At 35.3% G+C, this 26,205-nt stretch overlaps 1 protein-coding gene across 1 annotated transcript; it reads left to right on the top strand.

The window, feature by feature from the left end:
- Positions 1 to 7,261: 7,261 nt before the first annotated feature.
- Positions 7,262 to 23,000, top strand: LOC110887751 (ring-infected erythrocyte surface antigen-like). Its single transcript, XM_035982979.1, has 2 exons — positions 7,262 to 7,528; positions 22,284 to 23,000. Exons 1-2 carry the CDS (start codon positions 7,262 to 7,264, stop codon positions 22,998 to 23,000), a joined length of 984 nt encoding a protein of 327 aa, XP_035838872.1.
- The last annotated feature ends 3,205 nt before the right edge of the window (positions 23,001 to 26,205 follow it).

Here is a 26,205-nt window from a genome sequence, read left to right as displayed (position 1 = left end):
CATAACATGTTTTAACTAGTCTAGCTTCATTTTATTGTCACTAAGGCCCAAGTCCACCCTAGCGTGTCATGAACATCCTATGCATTTGCTCCTAAAACACATGTGAAAATAGGGTACGTCAGCATAAAAATGCCTGTGAGATACATAGGTTTTGTGAAAATAGGATTCATGACTTAAGTTTAAGAAAATGTTTAATAAAAGTTAGTCATGAACCTTGTAAATTGTTTTGTTTTGTAAAACGTTTGAGCAACCAAGTAAAATAAGTTGTATAAAATAAACTGTTTTGTAAAACAATGTCTTGTGAAAAATATGTTATTTGTAAAAAATGTATAAGTCTAAATTGAATGATTTAAATAATGCTACGGCATGTAATATAATACAAACACTTATATATAGGAAGTACCAGCGGCGTATCCACCATCCTTGAATCACATTACACACGTCTCGTTACTTAAATCACTTACCCAAACAAACCACCAATGTAAATTGCTCATGTCTAAACCATTTGTCAAATATCTTTGTGAAAAACGTGTCAAAATGTTTATGTCAAAATATTGTCCAAGAAAGGTGTATATCAATATCAAAATGTCTATGTCAAGTATCAATCATGTAATGTGTAAACAAAATGTCATGTATGGCAAGTGAAATATGTATCAACTAAACCATAGGTAAAAAATGCACAAAACAATGTATTGAAGTAAAACGTGGTTTAAATCAATGTTATGTTTTGTGGAAATGCATGCTATACTGAATACAAACATTTATGCGGTATTGTGAAAATGCATACATCCAAGCCTTGTGACTGTGGTGATAAACCCTTAAAAAAATTAAAGGTCTATCTGTGTTATGTTTTAATCAAATTCGGTCATTCCTTCCATCCAAACATACCTAGGATGTTAGGAACGGGAGTTGTCAATTCCTATTGTACCATTACCTACTAACGAGCGGCGTGATCAAAGTTAATGAATGTATATGGTCCCACTTAAACAAACCAAATGTCATACCCAAAATGTACGCATGTGAAGAAATGAAAATGTACTAAGAATGATGAACATACATAGCATGTGATGTAAAACAAATGCACTAAGTATGATGAACATACATAGCATGTGATGTAAAACAAATGCACAAAGTATGATGAACATACATAGCGTGAAAAGGTAATGTAAAACAATGTACTAGGTATGCGCTAAACGAACATACGTAGCATAAAACATCATATAAAACGATGTACTAAGTATGCGCTAAATGAACATACATAGCATAAAACATAATGAAATCATGTACTAATAGTGTACTAATGAACATAGCATGTATATGATGTGAAAACATGAAAAGCATGAAAGTAACAAGTAGGCACATGTGTTTCACCCCCAAAATGTTTGAAAAACAGTAAAAGAGGGGACTATGTACTCACTTGAGATTGCTCAATAGAGTTTAGATATCCACCAAGCAAGCTAGGAGATCACGGATTCAAACGGCACCTGATATAGGTATCTACATTAATAAACGGACCTATCGGAGGATCGGGTAGTACGAGGGTTTGTCAACCAAATAAGTGTGGGAACTTATGTAACATGGTTTGACAAAGCCTACATACTAAAACGAAACTTATCCTAAGTGCTTTTGACCCATTATGACCCGTTTAGGTAGCTTATGCTACTTTAACGCGTCGTCCGCGTAAAACGCGTTCGGAATGCCTAACTAGCCCTATGACAAGAAAGATATGCCTTAACATGTTTAATATTGTTGTTAAATCAGTTTATATGTCAAAAATTATGTTACATAGGCTTAAAATGAATTTTAGCGCAAAAAGGGTATTTTAGTAATTTACCTAAGGCACATACGTTACCTATCATACAACTAGTTGAACGACGTGACCATAAGGTATAACCTCGGAAGGTTATTCCCTATACAACTATGGTCACCTAATATGTTTGGTTGGATCCTAAAGATCGACCAAATGGGTCGGGTTCGAAAGCATAAGCGACGATTTAGATCGCTTACCTTTACGACCCTAGACAAGCACAAATCTAAAAGCGACGAGCTAAATGTAATGCCCTGCTTTTTCATACCTTCCATAATTAGAAAGCTCGCCTTGTAATGCTATTTTTGGAAATCTTGTATTATTGTAGTCGTCTTTTCGTTGTAAAATCCGAGACTTGGATCATAAATAAAATTCGTATTTCTTTAAATTCGCCATCTACATATTCATACATGTTCATACGTTGGAATTCATTGTACATCGAATCCTTATTTGTAATTCATACTTATACGATACTTATTCACGATGCATGTCCATGCTTGTCCTCAAATTGTTACCTAAAAACCCCTAATAATATGCTTATTTATACAACGGTTAATCATCTAATATGTGACATATACTTGTCACTTACAAACATGTTACATACTTGTACATTACACTTTTTACCTAGTTAAATCATGTTTTATTTCATATTTCACCTTGTTACAAGTTAGGGGAAACATTGTTGCATATTATTACACAACTTAATTAACAAAATTACTCATTATAATGTTTTAAAAGAATAAAAAAAAATAGAGAAATATGGCAGCCCCAATTCAGCAAAATTCAGCCCCATATAGTTGGGCTTTGTGGGCTAGTTTCAAGGTGTAACCCCCTTCTAAACACTTCCAAAGCCCAACCCATTGAAACCCTAATCCTTCCCACTATAAATACCACTTATAACCAGCCTCCCTACCACTTTTGCAACACTAAAAACTCTCAAAACATCCTCCAAACCGTAGCTGAAAGCAAGGGTTCGAGCAGATTGACACCCCTTCACGAAAATGAGCATAACTCACTCATTTCTTAACGAAATCACTTGATTCTTTTTCCTACTTACTTGGATAATCATGGGGTTCGATTCCTAGACTTCTCCTTGGAGAAATCAGACCTGGAAATGCTCCGAAATCATCCATAAACTTTCTGTTTGTTTTTATGTTCATCAAAAACTTGTTTAAACCTATGTAACTTGTGCTCAACACATCTCATACCTATGTCCTAATGCTTACAACTTATCCCATGGTTGGTTAAGCTTAAAAACAAGGTTGAGACATTTAAAATCAGAGGATTAAACCTCATAAACTTGGTGTTTTGTTTAGGGTTTCAACCCACAAATCATGTCAAACATAGCCTTTGATACATGAGTGATTATGGAACGACTTGGGTTGTCCTACATACAATCCTCACATGATTTGATGATTTCTCTATAGTTAGGTTGTTTATGTTATTGTGCAAATCCTAGTTCGTGACCCTCCTTGGTTGTTGTTACACCAAGTGAAGTGGTGAACATTCAAGGGGTTCCTAAATGGAAGCATGTCCTTCCTACCCCATACATGACATCTATGATAATACGAGGAGCCTAAATGAAGATCCTAATCTTCTACATCCTACTTGAATTATTGGACTAAATAATATGTAGTACCTAACCTAAGTATATATATACACTCATTCGAACCTTTGATGTTGAACTTGTGTTTATATGTTAAAGTAGTAGAACATCACCTAAGACCTAAACCTTGTTGTGATTCTTATGGGTGTTCAACTCATGAAAACATTATCATAACCCTTGTGGTTACCAAGTGTCATACAAGGGTTAAGTGTTGAAGATGATTATTTTCACATGCTATTCTCATATCTTACTTTTATGTTGTTTTAAATACCGAATCTCGACTCTAAGCATACTAGAACTTTAACCCTACACATTCAACTTTCTAACCCCATCAACTTCGTCACATTGGATAATTGGAAAGCATATGCAAATTTGTGAGTATACTCGCAACCCCCTTTTTTATGTTTACCACTTTTTGGGGTGTAACATGTTTTACTATTAAACTACACTTAAACTTATTCTTTATGCAATGCACAAAACAATCCTTATACATGAATACTATGTTATGATACTTGATGCTTACGTGGACCATACTTATGTGATATGTTTTAGTCATTAGCTCTCACGAGCCTCCCTTCGACATGTATAGCGCTATAGGAGTAACGCACCGCCCCCCTTAAACTTGGGTCATGTTGAATTAATTAAACTTACTTGCGTAAACAGAGGTTGGCTAGAAATATTGCATGCCACGATAGGTTGATCTCGTATAAACTAAGTTGCCATGTGGATTCGTTTTAAACTTTTATACTTATACTTATACTTATGCTTAAACTTGTATACTCGCCTTTGCTTTTGCATTGAACTTTATTTTAAACATGTTACAGGTTGAGGATGATGATGCTATGAAATGAAGTAGCGTTGATGCCTAGATACACATATAGACGTTTAGGTTTAATCGTTGTATCAATTTTGATTATGTTGTATTCTAATTCCTTTGAACTTGACGTTATTTGATTTCTTTGTAACGTTGACAAATGAATTATGAAATGAAATCGGTTTATTAAATATTGTCACAAATAGCGTTATGATGTCTCTAGCAATCTTCACACTTCGTCTCATCCCGATGTTTCCGCCATTGGTTGGGGTGTGACACTAAACATGCTAGAACATGTTTAGTAAAGTTAGAAAACAGATTTGGTACTAAAACAAACGGTTTTAATACCCTAGAGTAGTTTGATCACAAAATACGTGAGAAAACGCATTTTGGCCGAAACTACGACTCGTCACTGAGCCTAGATAACGTGGAAATCAGTAGGTATAGTCACTAGGGACTATAACCATCGTGATTACGCTCACGGTATGAAGTTCAAACCAACTTCGCGTTGACCATAAACTGGTCAATGCAGAAAGTCAAACGCAGTTTGACCTTAACGCTAAAACGAACGATAAAAGCGAAAGAATACTTACAGAAGGTCCCCGCAAGGTTTGATTCCAAGTAATCTCAGGTAGGAAGTGTACAAACACAACCACTTAGAGAAAAATCAGATCAAATGTGAGGGAAATGGGCAAAACAAGGTGGGTATTTATAGGTGTAGCACTACCGTTAAGATCGTTTCTTGGGGAAGAGGGCACGATCTAAGCCGTACACTTGCCACATTCTGATTTGGTACCTTGATGGGCACACAAACCAGCCCATAGAAACCCAAAAACCATGTGCACAAGTGGGTAAAAGCTGGATCAAGCTGGAAAACACTTTCTGCTGATCTGGGGGTTGCTTACGGACCGTAAGCATGTCCATACGGTCCGTAAGGACCCTGCAGACCAGCTAACTTTCAGTTTTGGCAGCTTTGGTCCCTGTGCGCGTATGGTCGTGTTTTGGCACTTCTAACAGCCGTCAAACCCATTTTTAAGCTCTACAAGGATGTTAAAGTATAGGGAACATGAAACATGCTCAAAAATATGCCAGATGTCGGTTCGTTTGGCCGTACGATTGCGTTGTTCGGTTAATTACGACGGAAGTCGTAACGGACGCAAAAACGGTTCAAATTGCGCGATGAATGGATTTTTGACAAGCCAATCACTAAAACATAATATTTTAATGATTACATAAATTTTTGGATGTCTGGATGTATTCAAAACGTAAATTATGCGCGAAAATGCAAACTTATGCGCTTTTTGACGCTTTTAGTCCCTGAATGAGCATAAAGTTTATATTATTACACCGAAACCCTCAAAGCCTATTTATATGCTATGCGAAGGATATTTAGGGTGTGTTTAACTTATGATCATGTTCCGGGATGTTCGTTACAGTTCAAATTCGCATACTTTCGCAGTTTGTCAATTTTAGTCCCTGTAAGCGAATTAACTAGATTTTGCCATACCAAAGTCTTCAAAACTTATTTCTAAGTTATGTAAAGGGTATTTAAGGTATGTTAAGCATAAATTGATGTTCCGGAGTATTTGTTGCATTAAACTGAGTACGTTTACGTACCAGTTTGCGTATAATTCTCCAGAAGGCGATAAAGAGATTGAAATTGAATAAAAACTAAAACATGAAAAACATCAAACATAAACAAACAAACATTGGGATCAAATAACTTTATTTCATTGATAACTGAATTGTTTACAATGATTATATGCACAAATGTCACAAATCCAACCAGTCGGTTAGCGATACTTGTCAATTAAGTCAACATTTCTCAGGTTGTCATGTGATTCATTAATTGTAAAGCATATGTTATCAGTTTGTCATATAAATTTCTAGACCCAAGACAAATTGCGGCCCAATCATATTAGTGTAAATTTTAGCGGCCCACTCGCAAAAGTGAATTCATAAATCTTTGTCATTATATCTCATGTATAACTAAAGGTCCAATTACAAGTTTATATATAGCATTACAATCTATGAGTTGTCAGATCCATAAATTGAATTAAATTAAATCATTGTCGGCCATTAACAAATGTAATTGAATTGATTTGTCACATGGAGGTCGAATGAGATTTTAATTGTATGTCGGCCATTTGCTTGAAAGATGTTTAGTCTGCATGTGTTACTTTTATTAAAGGTCCAATGAGATTTACCTTGTAAAAATGACATCACAACCGACTAACCCATGTGCTTAAAACGGTCTAATCACTTTGAGTAATATAAATTGTCGGCCACCATTTGCGAAAATCAAAAAGTTTGCATGTGTAAGTATTAAAAGGTTGTCAACCTAGTGGGTTATTAGGTCCAATAAAATTCATTTCACATATAAATTTGATAGCAGTTGTCGGCTTGTGTCATCATTTCAACATTGAAGTTTACGTGCGAGTCGATCGTTCAAGCATTTTATCGGCTTGTGTTATCATTTCAACAAGCTAACCGAATGAACAACATAGCATTTTGCCAGCTTGCGTGTAATAATTCAATAGGCCAACCGATCGGTTAAGCTTTGTCTTTTAGTGCCAACTGATTCAAGTTTGTTGTGTAGTGTTTTCATATGGTTAGCATAACCGTTCGGCTATACCAACCGATCGGCTAGCATTTCTGTGTGAAGCATTTTCAATCGGTTGGCTAAATCGAACGAACAGCATATTATTTTGTTGTTTTGTGAATCAATTCATCACGCTATTCGATCGACCGGACAACATATTTTTTTTCACGAAGTGCCAGCCGATCGAACAGCGTTCCCGACCGATAGAACAGCTTTCCCGTCAAAACGCCAACCGATCGAACAACATACTGTCTGATCGACCAGCATTCTGTTTGACCGATCAACCTCCCGTCAAATTTAGTTGTTTGATATTTTTAAACTAATCGTTTGTTTGATTGTTTGCTTGCAGGTGATTCAAAGATATAAAATCATGGAAAAATTGTTCCTTTCAAAGACACCAGAACAGAAGAAGAAAAATTCATCAACAGAAAAATGAAAGCTCAAACCAGGTTGATCAGAATCTCTCGTACATTCAAAGAGGCTAAACAGGCGATGAGATGGGATGCTGATAGAAAATGTTACCTTGATCCAAATGGAAACATTGCAGTTGATCCAGATTCCTTTATTGTTGATCTTTTCATCCAACAATTTGCTGAACAAGAAGAAGCAAATCAAAGATTGTGGTGGGGTGGAGAAACAGAAAAAGTAGAAACTGATAAAAAGGAAAAAGAGAAAGATGAAACTTCAAAATATGTACTTGTATGCTCAAAATGCGAAAAATTCGAAGCAGACAATGTCAAACTCTTGAAGGATGTGGAGAGTTTGACATTGGTAAACAAAATTTTAAAAGAAAAAGAAAAAGAATTTCAAAATAAGATAACATTTTTAGAAAATGAAAATTTGAAAATTGAAAAAGATTTTGAAAAGATTAAAATTGAAAATAAAGATGTTTCTTGGATAAAATTAGAAAATAAAGTGTTAAAAGAAAAAGAAACAGATTTTCAAAATCAAATAAAAATTTTAGAAAATGAAAAATCAGTTTTCGAAGAGGAGAAAATTGAAAATGAAAAGGCAATAAATTCTCATCTTGAGAAAATTTCTCAATTTGAAAAAGAAGTTGAGAATGCTAGAAATAGAATTGATGATTTTGAAAAGAAATTGAAAGGTTTTGTGATCACTTCAGCAAAGTTTGATCATTTATATCCAAAACCGATCAATTCTGATCCAATAAGTGACAATGTCACAAATTTTGACAAAGTTAAAATTGAAGATTGTGATGATAAATCTGATGATGTGAAAGAAAAAGAAGAAAAAAGAAAAATATTTTTGGAATTAAAAGAAAATTTTAAAAATACTGTTTTACAATCTACTGAAATAGGTGAATGCTCAAAGAAAAAACCTGTTAAGAAGATTGTAGAACAGTAACAAAAAGTTAAAAATTCGAAACACTTTCAAAAAGAAAATAAAAGCTCATCAGATCAGTCATCCACTCATTAAGAAAAACCACAAAAATTTAAAAATCAAAACTTAAAAAAAGTTGATAATCAGTGGTGCAGGTTTGATCACAGTTCTCAAATGCCAAATCAAGGATACAGGAAAGGAGATGATTACCACAAGGCAACTCAATGCTATGATCTAAGTGTGTGGTATGAAAGTAGTGAATGGTATGATAACAGGATGTGCTACGCTTGTGGTGTTAGAGGACACATTTCTATTAATTGCCAAAGTCAAAGATTTGAAACGAGAAGGTGCTATGAATGCCAAATCAAAGGCCATATTGCAAGAGATTGCCCAATGAGATCAAAGGAAAGATCGAGGGCTGAATCTCAGAAAATGGTGAAGAACTTAGTCAAAGTCGAAGAAAAGCCCAAAGAAATAAAACAGAAGAAACAGAAAGTTAAACTTTCACAAGGGCAGAAAGACAAATTGAGAAAGAAAAGAAAGAAAGAAAGGGAGTATTTGGAAAAGATTTTGTCCCCGGATACAACTGGTAATCCGAGAAAAAGTTCTGATGAATTGCTTTCCTCAGCGGCAAAGGCAAGCAAAACGAATTCATCAGATGCAAATCTGAGGATAAAAGGGGTGATAAAGAAAGAAAAATTAACTAATCAAAACAATGAAAAATCAAAGAAAGTTATTTTTTCAGAAAAAGCTTTTATCAAAGTGTTTAAGTATAACAAAGATTGTGAAAAATCATGCACATCACAAGTTGACAAATTTGGAAAGCTTAAACGTTGTAGTGAATGGGTTCCAATAGAAAATGGCGATGAATTTGTTTCTGCGAAAACAAAAGAGCCATCTTTTGGCAGTGAATTTGTTTCTTCGGAAGCAAAAGAGCCACATTCTAGCGATGAATCTGACTCTTCAATGTCAGACAAGCCACATTCAGGAAATAATTCTGGTTCGTCAAAACCAGAAGAGCCATCTGTTGAGGTAAAAACTGTCAAACCCAAGGCTGGTCAGGCTTGGGTGAATTTGTTCAAGTAAAATGCTGACTTGCTGGAACTCACAGGTCGGTAAGTGGGGAGTAGGAATCGGCATCTTTCTTGAGAAATTCACAGGTTGGTAACTGTGATATTTCGACTTACTTGTGGTTAATCAGGGACATTAATTGTACTTGATTTCCTACACGTGATTGTGTTGAGAAAATCGGGAAATGTTATATTCCTACATGTGATGGAAGAAAACAAGGTGATGAATCCCCATGTTTGTAAAAATGACACTCAAAACTAATTTTCCGGAAAAACCATTTTGATTAAAATAAACTTAAGTGTTTTGAAATCATAATGGGAAAATAGTTTGTTGTCAGGGGGAGTTCTGATTGTTTATGCCAAGTGGATGGCGAATTGAGGCAATTCTCATCAGTTTGTCATGTTATTTGTACAGTCTATTATTTTCAAATTTTTCTGGAAAATCAAAATTGAAATATATTTTGATTTTAGGGGGAGTAAGAAAATTTTTAGAAATTTTGAAAATTTGAAAAATACAAAAACATGATAAAACCAGAAAATGCCAAAAACATTGAAAAATCAAAAATGAGTTTTGTTGAGAAAAGAGGAAATGATTGTACATCAGTGGACTATCACAACATGCTAAAGAAATGAAATGTCAAATGTAATAAACGGTCTCACTAAGGATGTGACGATAGGCTCAGCTAGACTAGTAGATTTGCGATAACAATACAAACTAAATGAAAAAGCCTAGTTCTAGTGGGAAACATGGTTGAAAGCATAGTACTTAGTTTTGTTCTTCGTGATTGTGTACCTACTCAGTAATCGCTGAATGCTAAAAGGGCATAAAAACCAGTTAGTTTGTGAACTTTCACAACTTGCTGAAAAGTCACTGTGATTGTGCATTTTATTTTGCAAAGATTTAAACTTGTTTTATTTCTTTCATTTTGTTTAAGCATTAGACATCCTCTGCGTATACGTGAGTATCGACCTGGATGTTATTGCCTAAACGTTCTGCTTTATTTTATTTGGTGTTTACTTTAAGCTTTGGATCACCTCTGCGTATACGGGAGTATCGACCTGGTGGTTAAAGCCTAAACAATTTCAACTTGTTTTTATTTTCTTATTTTGTTTAAACATTGGACTTTCTCTGCGTATACGGAAGTATCGACCTGATTGTTAATGTTTAAACATTCTGCTTTGTTTTTCGCACATATCACAGTTGATAAAAGTTTAAAGGCATTACTTGGGTTAGTGTATTGCATGATGAGGGGATATGCTGAGATCGTGGGGTCCATAAGAATTTAGTGCAAAATTAATATACCTTAACGTATCGGTAAGCATTTCGAAAGTTTTTAGATTGAGCTTAAGAGGACAACTATATCGTCAATCTACGTGAATCGTTTAGAACTTAAAATGATTAAAGCTTAACGGCGCTAGTGATTTGTCTCATAAACTGATATGATCCTCTTACACAAACTCACAAAAATATTATCTGTATATATTTCTTTACTGCATTTCTCTAAAAACAAAAATCCAAAAAGATTTTCGGAGTGTTTTAGCAAAAAATTTTGAAAATTCAAAAAGATTTTCGACAACTGATACTGAAGAGCTGGTATTCAGAATTCTGAGTGCTAAACATGATGAACTACATTGGATTGGGAGAATATGTTGAAAACTTTGAATGTTATATACAAATGTTTTGAAAGATTGTGTGGTTAGTTAATCAAGATCATTCATTTGAACTTGATGTAACTTTACAGATTAATGAATGAATGATTTCTACCAGTAAGTTTCTTAAATCTAAGTGTTATAAATTTGTGAAATTTATGTTGAGGTAGAGGATGTGCAGGTTAACCAGGTTTCAAATCCTGAGCAGATGCAGAATAGAGCCAGGAATTGATCTTGAACTTGTGAACCTGTAAAGGCCAGACTACGATCCCGACAGCTGAGTCTAAGGGGGAGTCTGAAGACGAGCTCAACGCAAGAGGAAGCATGGATTCAAAGAGCCAGATAACTATCTTGGAGGAGCTTGTATCCGGAAAGCCAGGTGTCGATCCCAAAAGCACAGAACCTTGACGAAAGGGGGAGCCTGAAGAAAAGGAGTCTAAGCGAGAGGGGGAGCAACTGAAGTCGAAAACAGATCCACGGGGATTCTGTTCGAGAAAGAGGGAGTCTGTGGTTGCTGATGATATCAAACCTTCAAGAAGACTCAGAGAGAGAGAAAGACAAGTTGCTACGAGCTTGACTACGGATTGACTGCGACAATATCCAAGGGGGAGTCTGTTAGTGCATTTATGTCTATCGCCTTCGTCAATCCAGTCCGTAGCTGAAAACTGTTTAATTCTAGGTTTTATGTTGTAATTAGTAGAGAAAAGGCAAGGTGGCATTATTGTAAGTAAGAGGGAATCTCTTATAAGCCTTGGCCTATAAATAGGAGCCTTAGGGTTTAGATTTAGGACTTTTGGCCATTTGTGAGATTTGGAGCTTTGAGGTTAGAGAGAGAAGCTAGAGAGAGAAAGTGCTCCAATAGTGATTCAAGGTATTGTACAACTTTCATATCTATCAATGGAATCACAGATTTAGTACGGTTTTGTGTTTCGGTCTCGTTCGTGCACGGATTCCGCACGTCGCACGGTCGTTTCGCAATCGATTCGGAGTGAAAACCGGGACCTTCATATATATATATATATATATATATATATATATATATATATATATATATATATATATATATATATATATATATATATATATATATATATATTAACGTGCCAACATAATCAAAAACAATAAATTTTCGAGAAAATCTCAAAGTTATGTGACAATTCTAGAAAACGGAGAAACTTAGGATTATTGTGATATATTGAATTAAAAGTCATTCCTACGTATGATAGGACGTGTAGAAATCAATCTATGGGATTTCACTATTTAAAAATACGCACCCAAAGGTGAGTGTCACTAAACCCCCTCTTTTTACTGTTTTGTATATGTTTTGGGGGAAGAACACGCCTAAAAGGGTTTAATAATGTTTTTGGATTAAAACATACCTTTTAATATAAATTATATGTTTTCATTGAACATATATGGAGTTTTGATAAATTATATGTTTTCGAGATAAAACGTTTTTGATAAATATATGTTTCAGGGGAGAAACGGGGATTTACACGACGTTTTGGAGGAAAACGACCGTATAGTTGGAACGAATTTGGCTTGATCTCAAGAGAGTAAGTAACGGATTAGGTTTACATTTCGGTGGGGATTTCAGGGAATTCGTACAACATCATATATTAAATTTTTCTTATTAGTAGGATATATATATTATACGTGAGGCGGACATCATAGATGGTCTCGATATGGACCATGCGCCAATGGTGTCCTTTAATCATTTAAGTATTGCATGCGAGGAATTGTTGGTAGATCTATCGGGTTGACAACCCCGTCGTGATCGGTCGCCCCGAGTCAAGTCAAGCGACGAATTTATATTCTGTTTATAGTCTAGCCTTGATTATCCCGACATTGTAAATATATAGTTCGTAATATCTAGCTAACTTACGTGTCCGAATATTTGACGCTATACATTTAATATGTAAAACTTGGGAAAATGCCCTATTCGGAGGTTTCAGCTGAAAAACCTACGGCGGATGACCCATGGATTTTATTAAGGAAATAAATGGACTTTCATAAATTATATGGATGTTTTATAATAAACACATAATTAGAAAGCTTTTCCATAGGTTCAAATTGTTTAAATTTGAATATGTGAACTCACCTTCCTTTGTGTTGATACTTGATTTTAACGTGTTCTTCAGGTACTTGAGTTTGGCTTCGGGAATCTTGGCGTATCTTGTGGTTGTTGATGCATGTTTTGTCACTTAATATGTTGGACTAACTTTTAAAACTTTCTGGGACGAATGTAATAAGATCCATGAGGATCAAAACAACTTAACTATGTCATGGTTTTGTAACGTTTTAAAACATTATGTTTAAAACTTAGGTTTTAATTAAGTCATTATATCCAATAATTCAATGCATCGATCCTCAAGATATTAATGGGGACCAACTTCCGTCACCACTACATTTTATATTCCGTTGCGACGTTTTTGGGGTGTGACAGGACACAATAAACTCAGCTCCTCATAACGATCCGTATAAGCATGGTGTTCTCCCCCATCCTGTTTCAAATCGTCAAATTCCCTTTCTAGTGCCCTTATTTCGTGTCGAGGACAGAACTCTTTCATCATGAGAGCCCAAGCTCTTCCCAGGTCTGTGCCATCGCCACATCGGCACCCCTATCCCTCATCACACCATTCCACCATGTTAAAGCACGCTTCTCAAAAACACTAGATGCGAACTCGACCTTTCGCTCATTTGGACATTGAACTTGTCTTAATGTGCTTTCCAGACTCTCGAACCATTGTAGGAGCGCAGTTGCTCCTTGAGACCTAGAAAATTTCAGTGGTTTAGCCGAATTAAACGTTTTGAAACTGCACTGAGCATGGTTATTGTTGTTGTTGTTATTCGCTGGATTTATCTTAGTTATGAGGTTCGGAATCATAGCAGCAATCTGCTGAGCGATTAGGGCTGCGAGTGCAGCATCCTGTGTTTGATCACGTCTAGGATGCATGTTTTGTCACTTAATATGTTGGACTAACTTTTAAAACTTTCTGGGACGAATGTAATTGTTGGTGCATATGTCCGTCGACTTCGTCTTGTATCGAGTCTTGTATTAGAATAGATAGATCAGGGCATGTAGTACGAGAAAAATGTCAAAATTGTGCTTGGGAGCTATTTCGCACGAAATGACTTAGTCATTTCGCTTGGATGATTTCGCACGAAATCACCTTGCCTATAAATACTAGGTGTGCCTTGTCATTTGTAACTTTCCGGTTTCAGTACCGAACTGCTGCCGAAGTGTCTACTCACTGTAAAAAGCTGTTATATCAATCAGAAAGACTTTTAAAGTGAATATCTAGCTGAATTGACTTGATACGACTGTTTCCACCTTTCGTATTAAGCAAAGACTCTTCTGATCGACTCATTCGGGTCAACAAACGATCCTACAAGTGGTATCAGAGCTCAAGAGGAAGAGTTCTTACCAATTCAGCTGCAAATTCTGATGTCTACACTTTCTTTTCAAAATTAAACAAGTTTTCACGGTCAAAATGACTTGAATTTTACACATAATGTGCAAAACAGTGTTTTAACAAACCCTAGAAAGTTTCAGATCTTAAAACGGCTTAAAACTTGATCAATTTTGACAAAAATAGTTTGAGATGATGACATCAGCAGCATTTCGCACGAAATGAGTGTTTCATTTCGCACGAAATAACATTTCTCAGGCTCATTTCCCACGAAACCATCTTTTTTGTCATTTCGTTTGAAAAACTACTTCATTTCATACGAAATCACCAATTTCGTATGAAATCACTCTATTTCGCACGAAACCAGCTCATTTCGTACGAAATCATCTTATTTCGCTTCTAGGTGTTCATTTCGTTTCAGATTGTCTATTTCGCACCAATCTATTTCATTTGGGATTTATTTCGTTTGAAAAGGCTGTTTGTAAACTTTTGAGAACCGAATCATGGAAGAAGAATTTTACAACGCGTTTGCAACATCCCCGAGCACTCCTGTTACTATTACACAGAGTATGAACATGGAAATGAAACAGGAACTTTGCAAAAACCCCCGAAGCTAATGGGTATTGAAGAAAACTATGGTTGGAAAGTTCGATTTGAAAATTGGGTTCAAGCTAATCATTTGAGATCTTGGGAGTGTATCGAGAAAAAGTATGTTAAACCTCGTACAGATTTGGGTGTTAACAAAACAATTTCTAAGTTAACAGACAAAGAACGAGACATGTACAAAGCAGAAAAGATGAGGATCAGTCTCTTACAACAAGTTGTGAAAGAGGATATCTTCGTATTACTTCAACATGATAATACCTCACGTTCAATTTGGGATGCACTTCGAGTTAAGTTTGAAGGAAGTGAGAAGATGATCAGGAGCAAGAAATCTTTGTTAAAGAAAGAATTTGACTTGTTTACATGTTTACCAAGTGAAACAACAAAGATGCTGATTGAAAGATATTGTCATTTAGTTCGATCCATGTCACTGTTAGATATCAACAAAGATCGTGAAGAATGGGTTGACAAAATAGCTGATGCTTTACCTCAGAAAGAATGGGGTACTTATCTGATGATTTTAAAGAACACTTGAGAATATGATAAATTGACTATCTCACAATTCATTGAAAAGATTGAAGGACAAGATCTTGAACAACAAAAGATTGCGAGAATGAATAATCCTAGTGGTCAACAGGATATTAAGATGTACTATAAAGGTGGTATTCAGAATGTTGAAACAAGTCTGAAAGTTCAAACTGCTTTCAGTGCAGAAAATTCATCTAGAACAGTTAATCAAAGTCCGAACAGTAGCAGTGGAATTTCACCATATTCGAATGTTAATCCAAATGTTTCAACCTCAAGTTATCCGTCTCAAACTTCAAAAAGTGTTAATGGTTATGTGATACAATGCAACATTGCATTGAATCTTCCAAATGGTCAAAGTTTTTCTGAAGAAGTTGGTAAAGATCACAGGGCGTTACTTGATACAGTGTTAGAATCTTATGAAGGTTTGGTTGCAGGAAGGATCGTGTCACACCCCGATATTTCCACATATTACCGGTGGGCCCGGCGGGGAGTATCGTGACGTAGTTGATATCATCATTGTCAATACACACAATAATATAACACAGTGGAAGGCTTGGTGAATAAACTATTACAAACCATATTGTCTTAGTGTCCAACTTTAAGAATATACAGACTGGAATGTAATAAGATCCACAGGCGGATCATAAATGTACAAAGAAACAAAAACAACAGACTTCAGGTATCTTATGGATTTGCAAGATCCTCTATGACACCCTATAGCTCCAGCCTATTTCGAGAGGTACATGTCAATCAATCTTTAAGAAAATACGTCAGTTTACACTGGTAAATACAATTAACTGACTCTTTTGAAAATGTTTATGAAAATTGATTTAAGTGCACATGGCACAAACCATTTATAACTTGGGACAATTTTTAATAAAATCTTGTATACAGTTTTACATGTTTGTCATACATGTGGGGCCGGTTTGGAAGCCGGACATGATTAACTGACTCACCACTTATAGAACCCACAGAGGAGTTATCCCCAACTTGTGGGTAATTTAATATTTAGCATTTGCATCTGTCAGGTGCATGCCTGCACCCCGTGCATAGGTCGTGGCCATTAATAATTTAAATGAGCCGAGGATATCCAGGACATGGTCGTTAACCCCCAATGTTTATGTTATCAAACAATACAGATTAAAACGGGTTATGCAGATTTATTACATCACAATCCGATTAAATAATCTCATACCCGACCAAGCGGTATTATTATAATACCGTATCCCAAACCCGTATAAGGGAAAATAAGTTAAAAGTATTTACCTGATGCTAGAAGTAAAATTCCTAAAGCTTTTTGAAGGCAGCTTCTACCGGAAGCTATTTAATTTGTATAGAAGGTTTATTAACCTATTAGGATGCTAACGGGTCTTTAATTAAGTCAAGGACTTAGACCGGCTAGCTATAAGGAAACCTGATGGTTCTAAACGCTAGATTAAGCGGAGACCGGGATAGAATGTGATTTAGACCCGACAAGCTTGGATACTTGTATAATATGGGTAGACTAAATACATTCTGGAAATTGAGAATTTAATGATAAGGTTAAGCTCGTTTCGGCTATTTTATGTAAACTAGTCACGTAAACCGATCCGAACACATAAACGCGTAACGGGTAACCAAATAAATTATATACAGGTCTTAATCATTATTATGGTCAAAATATGTTAATACATCAGTAATATATTAACATATATGCCCAAAAAATAATTTAACCAAAATAAGTCCCATAAGGGCATTTTGGTAATTTTAATGCCCATAAAAGAGTTTAAATACTAAATTGAGATCCAGGTCTGATTTAATCAGTAAAAATATGCATTTTTATAAGTTATATCAGTAGGGTATTTTATATATGTGAAATATATCTTATATAACCAAACTATGCACCGTAGGGGCATTTTGGTAATTTCACATAGGCTTTAAAGGTCCAAATAGACTTATGAGTTTAAACACTTTGGCTTATTGTATAATTATGTAAATTAGCTTAAAATATCAGTAGGTAATAAGTTTTATATGCCACTCATAGTTTTAACACAAACTATGTGCTAAAAACGCTTAAAAGTCGATTTTAAGGGTATTTGAATTAAAATAGGAAATCTGAGTTTTTAATCAGTTTATAAAGTTCAAAATATTTTATTTATCTTATAAAATCAGTAGCAAAAAGTTTGGCATTGAAATGTTACGTGAAACTCAGTTTATGCACAAAAAGGGTAAAACCGACAATTACCGAAATCAAGCTATAATCCTATGTTATGCTCAGCCTAAAAATAAATAAAAATCTTCAAAAATCCCAAAATAATATTTAACATCAGTAAGTAAAAAGTTTGGTGTCAAAAATCGGGTTTAGATAGGCTTTATCTTAATTACGCCATTTAAATAACTAAAAGCTTCTTAATTACGCTATTGAGCATAACTCCCATTCTAGACCTCAAACTGATGTCAAATTTTTGGGACATGTCTAAATATCAGTAGCAAAGGTGTTAGTCCATTCACATTGCTAAAAATCTCAGTTGTATGTCAAAAGGGCGTTTAAGGCATTATTAAGCATAATTACGATCAAGTGCATATAATTCAAACCACTAGGCACCATGCAATATAACTTCAGAGGGTTATACTACTGAGTAATGTGGTCCTAATGGAAGCTTAAAACATGGAAGAATTAAGCTTGAACGGGTCAGAACTGAAAGTCAAAGCAAAAGTCAAGCTTTTGCGACTTTCGGGTATAAACTGACCTTAGACTGTTAATTGTCGGGTTAGGACTGATAAAACATGTTTTAATATTAATTACCAAGTCATTAGAATGCTAAAATATAATTTAGAACCTCTGGTTTATTAATTTTAATCATTTTCAAACATTCTGTCAAACTACTTTGACCCGACAATTGACCAGTCAAAAGAGATAATTAGGAGGTGCCCTTTTAGGGGTTAATCACCTACCTTAATATGGTCCCATAACCACTTTCAATTTGATCAGTGGCTGGTCCATATGTAATTAAAACGAAAGTCAAACTTAATTTACAATAAGTTTAACTTTAGAGTAATTAAGCTAAATAAAACGACTAAGTAGGTATTAGAGGCCTACTAATGGTCCTAGCTGTCTTTTCTACACTTGATAATCTTCTCCTTGTCCTTAGCAAGCTCCAGAAGTTGTAGAATAGCAAATGTTTGCAAGTGTGCACAAGAACTCAAGAGCTAATGCCTTTATATACTACTTTGAATGATCATGGATCCATCACATCTGTTATGGGGCATCCTAGGATCACCCCAGATGTCCTAGTTGATGAAATAAACCGACATATAGCTCATAGGGTCGATACAACCTAAGTTATGGCGGTGGAACAACTTAACCCGCACCTGGCAGCCTTTTTCCGAGTTGGGCACTCTCACGCGGCCCGCATAAGATTCTTTGAAGTCTTACGCGGCCCGCCTGGACCGGCTGATCAGGTTAAAACTTGTTTGAAGGTTGGCAGATTCAGTCCCTGATCGTGTTTATCCCTTTTTAACATGACTTTTGGCAATACAAGCCCTTGTAGTCAGTTTGATGAAGTTCAAGGATGCATGAACAAACTTCGTTAGGCTCCGGTTCGTTAAATATTACTATAAAAGCAAGTTTCATCAAGTTGACACTTATTGCCCAAAGTTTGGAAAACATGCTTAACGATCTCGGAAACACGTGAAATTTTTATCACTTATTCTTGGGAGTATATTTGGATATTTTGAAGCCTCGGTTTCGTTAAAAGGTCAATCAGAGGTTAGAATTGACATGTTGACACTTTTAACCCTTGTAGTTTTATAATGTTCCGATTATTCTCACAAACGGCTTCTTATATCCAATTGATCACCCGTTTAAGAATATTTTCTTCACGTATGGTCACTCAGAGGCACAAGTTTGGCATGTTGACACTTTTAGTCCCTTCACTTACATATTTTCACTGATTGTCAACTTTAGTCCCTCAAACTCAATTCTTCACATACTTAGAGTTTAGGACACGTGTCTATATATAATTGGACACGTTTTTACGTGGTGTTACATCTTCACCCCCTTAAAAGAAATCTCGACCCCGAGATTTACTGGAATAAGTGAGGGTATTTCTATCTCATAGTGGACTCAACTTCCCACGTATACTCGGGACCTCTGCGAGCGTCCCATTTGACCTTTACTATAGGCACATACTTTCTTCGGAGCTTTTTAACTTGTTGATCCTCGATCGATATAGGTCTCTCAACGAATCTCAAGCTTTTATCAACTTGTACGTCCTTATGAGACATAGCCAGTGATTCGTCGGCTAGGCATATCTTGAGATTACAAATGTGGAATACATTATGAATTCCACTCAGCTCCTCTCGCATGTTTAGCTTATAAGCTACACTGCCGACACATTCAATAATCTCGAATGGTCCAATATATCTAGGGCTAAACTTGCCCCTTTTACCAAAACGCATCACACCTTTCCAGGGTAATACTTTCAATAGAACTTTATCGCCTACCTCAAACTTTAGAGGCTTTCGCCTCTTATCAGCATAACTTTTCTGCCTATCTCAGGCAGCTTTCAGGCGATCTCGAATCTGGACAATCTTGTACGTCGTCTCAAGGACTATATCAGGTCCTGATAACTGAGCTTCTCCTACTTCTGCCCAACAGACTCGCGTTCTGCATTTCCTATGTTAGTGCATTTATGTCTATCGCCTTCGTCAATCCAAGCCGTAGCGAGAAACCGAAGAAAACAAGCTTATATTGTAATAATTAGATAGAATTAGCAAGGTGGCATTTTGGTAATTAATGAGAAGTCTCATTAATTCCAAGGCCTATAAATAGGGATGTTATGTCATAATTTTAGGACTTTTGCTCATTTTGACATTTGGAGAGCTCGAGAGAGAATCTAGAGAGAGAAAGTGATTCAAGGTGCTTGTTCTTGTTAGATTTCTAATAGAATCACCTTTATATTACATCGTGTGTGTTAGGTCACGTTCGTGTACGGTTTCTGCACGTCATACATTCGTTTCGCAATCGTTTCGGAGTCAAAACCGGTCCTACAAGTGGTATCAGAGCAGGAGCTCGATTGCACTGATCTATCACACGATTTCGCACAAGATTTCATCGATTTTTAGATCCAAATTTCATCTATTTCTTCATCTTTTTCATTTTTTTCACGTTTTTCACTGAAATTGTCAAATTGAACGGGTTTTTACGGTCCAAATTACATGATTTTTTGATATGTTGTGTGAAAACACCTGATCTACAACCCTACAAAGTTTCAGATCCTAATTCCTAGCCGTTTGAGAGATATTTGAGATTTTGGGTCCGATAGCGAGTGACATCAGGTTGACTCTGCACGAAACAACCTTATTCCACTTGAAAAAGTCTAATTTCGTTTGAAAGTTCTATTGATTTCACACGAAATCACTAATTCCGTTTGAAATTGCCCTTGTTTTCACACGAAATCACTAATTTCGCTCCAAATTGACCTAATTTCGCTTGAAACTGAACTACTTCCGCACGAAATTAGATTTCGTTTGATGATTTCGCGTGAAAACACTATTCCGTGTGAAAACTCTGATTTCGTTTGAGTTGCTATTCCGTGTGAAAGCCATATTTCGTGTCAAAAAGATATTTCACGTTAAGGTACTCTATTTTGTGTATTGTTGTCGTTTTATTTGAACATGTCAGTCAACAAGTACAGGTGTCATTAATAATCTACAACAAAAGTCACGAGACAGATCATCGGTCCAATTATAAATAGAGTACTTTAAAGAGTGTCAGCCTATTCATGTGATTTTAAATTTGAGGTCCAATTAGAATTGAATTGGGTATTAATGTTGTCGGACCCATTATTCTTTATAATCAAAGTCATCGAGTCACTCAAATTTTGGCCCAATCACACTTATTAAATCATTATAGTATCGGCCATTTTAATTGAGTATATCAGAAGTTCATGAGAGGTGTCGGGCCACTTAATACATTTGTTGTTATCAAGAATTGCAGCGACCCATTAAGTGTTACAGATTGACAGCCCAATAGATATTCATGCAAAGACAAGAAGCCCAATAAAATTGTTTAATGTTGTCGGCTCTTTAATCAAAACACAGAAGTCCATCGATTTAATAAAAGTCAATAAATCATCACGTGAATTCATACACTTGATCGGTCCAATGAGATAAAAATTCACCGACCCACTATTAAAAGTTTGGCCCAATGAAATTGAATTAAGTTTGCATGTGTTTGTCGGCCACAATTAAATGAAGTAGTGTCAGTCCACTTATTGTTTAATATTATCAGTCCAATTAAGAGGATCTAAAGTGTTAGCCCATGTGATATATTCTCGGCCCAAGTTCAAAGTTTTTTTATCAAGTTCAAAGCATAACAGGTTGTCGGACATTGAAACTTGTTTTAAAATTTGTGAAGTATTGTCAAAGTGAATTTTGTTTCACACAGTTTGAATTTGATTCAAGTTCACAAGAGGTGGTTCAGTCCGTTTGAATTCAAACTCGTTCCAGGTCGTGTAGTGTAACAAAGTCACCCGATTGGACAAAGTCATTATATTTCATTAAAAAGTTTGACCCTGTTGACTCGCTTGATCGGGCCACAATCCGATTCAAGGCATTTTGTTTGTTCAAGTTTAAAAGTGCAACAAATCGAGTGGAAATCCGAACGGATTACCACCCGATCCTAATCATTTCATTTGATTGTTGTGATTCAGGTCAAAGCGTCGGATACTTGCCCAAGCGGATCCCCACCCGATCCATTGTCACATATTCATTCTGTTGATTTTTGTTGACTTACTCAATCGGATATCGTCATATTCAGCAGTTTGATAATTTTTAAATCTAATCACTGTTGTTTGTTCGTTTCAGGTAATTCAAGAAGAAAACATCATGGCTGAAATCAAGGTGAAAACCAGAGAAGAGATTCTGAGTGAAAAAACATACCGAGAAAGAAACATTGCTTGGAACAGAATGGATGAAATGCAAGAAGAGTATGAGAGTGCTGTCATCAATAAGAGATGGGACAAAAAGCGAGAATGCTATGTCAACAGAAATGGTGAACCTGTTGTTCCCAAGAAAGACATAATCTTTGAAGATATTCTTTTGGAAATTCCTCGATCCATTGAGTACTATACAAATATTGGGAAAGACAAAACATATGTAAAAAAAGTTGAAAAACACCTTAGAGATGTTATGATTTCAAGTTTAAGGAAGATGGATGAAGAAAGAATGAAGAAGAGTGTTGATGAGATGGTGAACGATTTGAAGAATGTCGCTGAGGAAGTTAAAGTTGAAGAAGTGAAAGTTGTTGAAAATGAGAAGATTGCTGAAGAAGAGAATGTAGAAGAAAAAGTTGTTGAAAAAGAAGCTGTTACTGAAGAACAGCATGTTGAAGAAGCTGAGGAGAATCTAGAAAGTTCGGGTGAAGTGAAGAGTGATGCTGGTGCTGGTGATGAGAAAAAGAAAGATGCTGATCAATTGGAAGTTGCAGTAAACACCGAGGTGCCAATAACTGAGGTAAATTCTGATTCTGAAACTCAAATCAAAATCGTTGAACAGTTCAAGAAATGCATGGAAACTGTGTAGTGCTTGTACTGAAAAAGACGAAAAGTTCAGAACAAGAGATCTTGAATTCACCAAAATCGAAGAAGTTTTTAAAAATAAATACAAAGAAATGTTAGAAAATGAAAAAGTTTTAAAAGATAATGAAGAAAAACTTTCAGAAAAATGTAAAAATTTAAAAAAAAGAAAATGACAATTTGAAAGAAAAAGTGAAAAGTGAAATGAAATTTGTTCAATTAAGATTGAATTACTGTTCTGAAACATCTAATGAGCTTAAGCGACAGTATGAAATAAAACAACAAGTTGTAAATTCTTATATTGAGGATGTTGCTAAGCTTAAGCGTCAGATTGCTGATTTAGAACATGATAACAACAAGTTAAAAAGTTATCATGCATCGTCATACGTGCTTGAAAGAATTTTCAACATAAAACCGGATGGTAAAGATTCTGAGCAAAACAAAAAGGGTATTGGCTTAGAGTTTCATCAAGTTCCACCACCGGAAAAGTTCGTATTTTATGATGATGAAAAGGTCGAAAAAGCTTTCAACATGGTAGATCAATTACCAGACAATATTGACGTCACCTATTCCAAATCTGATGATTCTAGTGATTCAGAGGTGGTAGGTAAAGTCGTTGAAAGTGTGTTGAAAGAAGAGTCGGTTGATACAGGTAAATCTGAATCACATGATGAAAATGAAGGTAGTTTTCATGAAGAATATCTGAAAAACTCAAAATTTGAGAAAAAATTGAATGATGATTCAAAAGGATTGGTTTATACCATGATTGCATCAGACAAATTATTCTTAGATGTTGTATTCCCGATTCAGAATGTGATTTCAGAAAAGATTGACAAAGTTTTCAAGATGGTTGAGATTGAAAAGTCAGAAATTTCAAAGTTTGCTGGAAAAGGTCACAAAACTTTCTATAACAAACCTGGTTACAAGAAGAAAAACATGAAGGCTGGGTTGGGTTATAAGAAGAAACATAATTGGAAGAAAAATGAAACACCAAATTATCAGACAAAAATGAATTTTGTTCATGGAACAAGTTCTGAAGAAGAGAAAGAACCCCAATTTAGACGACAATCTAATGAAGAGTTCTATGCTCAAAAGAAAAAACAACAACCACAGGTCAAAGATGTGTCCAAAAGAACATGTTTCAAATGTGATCAAACAGGACATCTTGCTCGCAAGTGTCCAAATCTGAAACATGTTGATCTTCAGACGAAAAAGAAGCCTGATGATGTTCAAAAACAGAAATCTGAGGATGTGAAACAAAGGTCAATCAGATTTGATTCAAAACAAACTTGGAGATACAATACAAACAAGTTTGCTTCAAATCAAACTTGGAAATCAAACCCGAAAAGGTTCGATTCAAGACAGACCTGGAATTCTCACACACCCAGATTAAGAACAACACATAGTTGGAGAATGTCAGTTGATATGACAAAACCCCAACAGTTTTGGAAATCAAATATTGTTCAAAGTCAAAATATTCAAAAAGATTCACATTTTTACAAAAGAGGGACTCCAAAAGGTCAAACATGGTCTGTTAAGAAACAAACCACTTCGGCAAATGATGAAAAATTTGAAGTCAAAATTGATAAAGTCTTTGTGAAAGAAGACAAAGATTTTCCAAAGTTGAATGAAATATATTGTGTTAAAATGCCTAAGGTCAAGTAGACCTGGGCTAAATTGTTCAAGTGATTGAATAGTTGAATGTGCAGGTGCTCAAGAAAACTGAAGATTGTGAAAATGGAAATAGGAGCAGCCTGGCACGGGAAGAGGCTGCTGCTCCCTACAACTGAGAAACAGGGAGTTTGTTTGATTTTCTGTACATACCCTAAAAATTTAAAATTTAAAAACCAAAAATATGTTTTTTTTGGTTAAAAAATTTGAAAAATCAAAAATATGTTTGTTTTTAAATTTGTCAAAAAATTCAAAAATTTTCAAATATGTTACTTGAATATGCCGAAACCCTCACGGCGGAACAAACATGATTAATTTCACAAGATTGAAAAACAGTTTTCAAACTGTAAAAAATCAATGTGTTGTAAATCATGGGGGTACGTTATGTTTTCTGCAAATTAGTGCACGAAAAGCAGAAAATGGATGGCGAAACAAAGCTATCAGTATCGGTTTGTAAAGTTTTTTTTAAATGGTTTTGCATTTTAGGGGGAGTAAGAATTTCAGAAAATACAAAAACATTAGAAAATTTGAAAAAGACAAAAACATTAAAAAAATTCAAAAAGAGTTTTTGTGTAAAAAGAGGAAATGATAGTACATCAGTAGACAATCACAGTACGCTAAAGAAATGGAATGTTTTAATGTGATAAACAGTCTCACTGATGATGTGCCAGTAGATTTTTACACGCATAGTAGATTGTTTTCGAGATATAAACCTAAATATCAATACTTTACTTCTCTCGTGGGGAACATCTCTCGGATATATGGGTAACCCCCGAAATCTTGTTTGAAGGGTTTTCTATTTCTGACATACTAGGTCTTTGTGCATGATGATATTTGGGGTATTATACTGGGACTTCTGATTTTGCGGGAGCAATAGCCTAGTCCTCGTATAATACTTTGCATTGCTTTAATCATAAAGCCCGCCCTCAGCATAAAAAATGATGAAACATTGAAAATTGCTAATCATGTGCTGTTGAAGAAAAGATTCTCTAAAGGGAACACACTGAAAGACGAGCCATCATCTCTTTGCTAAACGAAAGTTCTGACCTGAGCTCTCATGGCCTCGCATTAACCCTTTACAGATATCATTAGTGTACATTCACCTGTAAGACAGAATATAGGAGTCTGGATACGGGAGTATATTCTGAGGTGGGACACGCGAATAAGTTAAGTTCTTAAAACACTAATTTCGTATCTCGAATCAGTTGAACTTTGTGTGAAAATTTAAGTGGATCAGTATACTGACAATCTAAGTGAATCGTTTAGAACTGAAAGTGTTTAAAGCTCAATGGTACTAGTGATTTGTCAAAAACTGATATGATCCTCTGACATGAACTCAAACAAATATATTGTCTGTAAATATGTTTGTAAATATTTCTTTACTACTTTATGTTTCAGAAAAATCCAAAAAGATTTTGATTTCACTTTAGTTACGACAACCGATGTCTGAGTGCTGAGTTTCAAAATCTAAGTATGCTGATCGTGTTTCTGAAAATAAAATAAGTTCATTAATTTGAAACTTGAAAATTTTTAAAATCTAA

The sequence above is a fragment of the Helianthus annuus genome, chromosome 14, assembly GCF_002127325.2.
Source record: "Helianthus annuus cultivar XRQ/B chromosome 14, HanXRQr2.0-SUNRISE, whole genome shotgun sequence".
NCBI lineage: Eukaryota > Viridiplantae > Streptophyta > Magnoliopsida > Asterales > Asteraceae > Helianthus > Helianthus annuus.
The sequence above is the reverse complement of the archived record's forward strand: the minus strand, read 5'-3'. Positions and strand labels throughout refer to the sequence as shown.

What these genes read in the sequence shown, in the direction of transcription:
- LOC110887751 (XM_035982979.1), top strand. Translation starts at nt 7,262, where the DNA reads ATGAAAGCTCAAACCAGGTTGATCAGAATCTCTCGTACATTCAAAGAG. An exon ending in AAACTTCAAAATATGTACTT is followed by an intron (nt 7,529 to 22,283) that starts GTATGCTCAAAA and finishes TGTTCGTTTCAG; the next exon opens with GTAATTCAAGAAGAAAACAT.